Source organism: Lactuca virosa, chromosome 4 (assembly GCF_052849685.1).
Source record: "Lactuca virosa cultivar CGN04683 chromosome 4, Lactuca_virosa_CGN04683_v6, whole genome shotgun sequence".
Taxonomy (NCBI): Eukaryota; Viridiplantae; Streptophyta; class Magnoliopsida; order Asterales; family Asteraceae; genus Lactuca; species Lactuca virosa.
In genome coordinates, this window is record NC_136429.1 from 468962790 (window position 1) to 468966029 (window position 3240).

At 38.7% G+C, this 3240-nt stretch overlaps 1 protein-coding gene across 1 annotated transcript; it reads left to right on the plus strand.

The window, feature by feature from the left end:
* Window positions 1-1505: 1505 nt before the first annotated feature.
* Window positions 1506-1838, plus strand: LOC145106829 (uncharacterized). The gene has a single exon (XM_079043760.1). The coding sequence runs from the start codon at window positions 1506-1508 to the stop codon at window positions 1836-1838; it is 333 nt and encodes a 110-aa protein (XP_078899886.1).
* The last annotated feature ends 1402 nt before the right edge of the window (window positions 1839-3240 follow it).

A 3240-nucleotide genomic window follows, 5' to 3' on the forward strand; every position in this document is an offset into this window, starting at 1 on the left:
CCTTATCTTGCACACGGGAAGGTTCTAAGGTTGATTCCATGGCTTAGGAAGTGATCGGGACATGAAATGGCCTAGGAATTAGGGTTTACGGTCCTTGGACCACCCTTGGGGAGTTTACGGTCGTAAACTCATGGGTTTACGGCCGTAAACCCACCCTTGTCCATGTTTGTCCATTTTCCATGTGTTTTGGTGGTTTGTAGGCCATTCATGCAAGTTCTAGACTCAAATACAAGCCATGCAAAGTGTTTGGAGCATTAAAACACCCTTGGAAGGTGTTTACGGTTTTGGGAGATGTTCCCAAACCGTAAACTCAAGTTTATGCTCATTTGGACATGTTTTAGGGTTCTAAGATCATCCAAGCAAGTTTCAAGGCCATTAGACATGCATTGGAAGGGTTAAGGAGCATCAAAACCCCATGAAAGGGTGTTTACGGTTCTTGAACATTCAAGAACCGTAAACTCATGTTTATGGCCAAAAATTCATGATCTTGTGGTTCTAACTCCATGCATGTAAGGATCTAAGCATTAGAAGAGGTTTGGAAGGGTCTTGGGGCTTCAAAACCCCCATTGAAGGAGTTTACGGTTTTGGGAGGCTCCCCCAAACCGTAAACACATACTTTTGATGATTTTTGGGAGGTTCAAACATACATTTGCATGCATGATAGGATAAACAACTAGTTAGGAAGGATCACTTACCAAATTGGAGCTTGAAAGTGAAGATTTCTTGAGAGAGTTCGATTTCTAGAGAGAGAGTAGAGAGAGAAAGTTGAAGTGGGGAAAAGGGCTCAAAAGTGCCCACTCATCCTTTATATATGACTAGAGTTAGTGACCCGGTGGGAATACACCCAATACCGGCATTAAACGGAGCTTAATATTTTACCCGGGTAAATAACCATTACCCGCACTAGTCATAGTCTAGAAATTTTCAAAAGATTATTTAGAGTGTTTTCACTCAAATAAATATTTCGTTTCAACACGTAGGAAATTATAATAATAATTCTAAATGAATTATTTAATTTGAAAGTGAACGGAAAAACCCAAAATAAAATAAATTTTATTAACGGCATGGGTTATGTTAACGGAATATCTTTCGGGTTGTCACACCTTAGGATCCCACCAGAGATTAGGATTGCAGTAATCCATTTAATGATCCCAACGATTGGGGATTTTACCAAAATATCAAAAGATCCCAGTAACTATAATAAGACAGCCAACATCACAACAATCCAGGATCCTGATCCTCAACCCGCTAGCCAGGATCCTAGTAGAAAAAATAAGTAGGACCCTTCGAGTTCCTGGATCAAGCCTATCATAGAAAATCTTTGAGGAGGCACAATCCCAAAGGTAGAGGTTGAGGCCTTTGTTCAGGTAAGAGACAAAAAGGTAGTCTTATTCATTAAACGTGTCTTGACAAAGTTCGGCATCCCAGACCAAATCATATGTGATAATCAGTCCCAATTCATAAGCAAAAGGACTAGAGACTTTTGCACCAAATGGGGAATTAAAATGATAACATCCATTCCTGTTCATCCTCAAGCCAATGGTCAAGCAGAATCTAGTAACAAAATCATATTCAACAATATGAAGAAAAGGCTAGATGAAAAGAAAGGCAAATGGGTTGAGGAAATTCCTTTCGTTTTGTGGGCAGACAAGACTATATCAAAAACAGCCATAGATCAAACTCCGTATTCTTTGGTGTTTGGAATAGAAGTCTTGATCCCAACTGAAGTGTTGATCCCTACAACTAGATACCAACTCCAAAATCAAGAGAACAACGATGAGATCCTAGCTCAGGATCTTGACACAATTGATGAACTCAGGGATCTTTCTAGGTTCTAAGTTGCATCTAATCATCAAAGAATCGACAAAACATACAACAAAAAAAATAAATGTTAGAAGATTCCAGGTAGGGCTAAGTTCTTAGGAAAACGTTCCAGAATACCAAGGATCCTAATACAGGCAAGTTAGCATCCAAATGGAAGGGACATATCGTATCGATTCAAAATCAGGAAAGGGAGCACATTGGTTGGCAACCCTCGAAGGGGACATCTAACCAAGATCCTGGAATGCCATACACTTGAAAGCACACTTCATGTAAGTTAAGTTCTTTTGTTTTCCTACACGATCTAAGGTATACATCCTTTACCTTTTGGTTTTGTTTGAATTGTTTTATTTAATCTTGAAGAATATTACTGACTTAAGAATCGTAGGTGCGTTAGCCAGGCTAATGCCCACCCCAAGCTAACATTTATAATTTGCAGAAATTCAAGGATCATAGCAGCTATGAATAGAGACTAAACATCTCTCCTCCGACTACGGGTACTTAAATACCCTTAAGGTTTAAAGAGTTAATTACCTCTTTCACACGGGTTTAGGTTTCTACACCTCGCTTAGACGCACGAAATCTAACTATGGGATGTGAATAAGGCGATCATTTCATGCTTTAGTGACTTGGCAACCCTCTTATTTCTGAATATATGTTAAGATCCTAATATTTAAATCTAAGATTTATAACATTGTCATGTTATCTTAAGATGGGACTTTCCCCATTAAATTTCTAAAGCTTATAACATTATCATTTTATCTTATGAGTTGGGATCTTCCCCAATTATTTCCTAAGGTGGGATCTTCCCCAGTTATTTTCTAAGGCGGGATCCTCCCCAGTTATTTTCTAAGTTGAGATTATTCCCAACAACTTTCTAAGTGGGATTATCCCCAGTAAAAGCTAAGTTGAAACTTTCTTCGGTAAAAGACAAGTAGGAATCTTCCCAGGTGAAGTCCTAAAGCAGGTTCCCTAAAAAGGGATCCTTCCGTATATATGATTTAAGATCACATGAGACTGAATGGATTACAACTTAGAACTTCTCCTAAGGACAAGACTAAACAAAGTCTGAAGACTACCAGGTTCTTTGTATCCTTATTTCATATAAAAATTTATTCCTACGTTATAACTGAAGGTTTATCTATCTAAGGATCCCAACCGTTTCATATCATTAAGATCCCAAGAATTCTTGTAAAATGTAACGTTCGGACCCTTGGATGTATTTACAATTTATGAATTTTGGATGTTGAGCGGTACCACGTCGTGGTGAAGGCATCCCACAACATGGTAAAGGTTGATGGATCGTAGATTTTAAATGGCCGCCATAGCATGGCAGCCTATGGCCACAGCATGGCAATTGTTCTATGAAAACCTAAATTTGTAGAGTTTGCACCCTATTGAAGAGGATATCATGGCTCG

Coding starts and splice junctions, on each gene's coding strand:
- LOC145106829 (XM_079043760.1), top strand. CDS start 1,506: ATGATAACATCCATTCCTGTTCATCCTCAAGCCAATGGTCAAGCAGAA.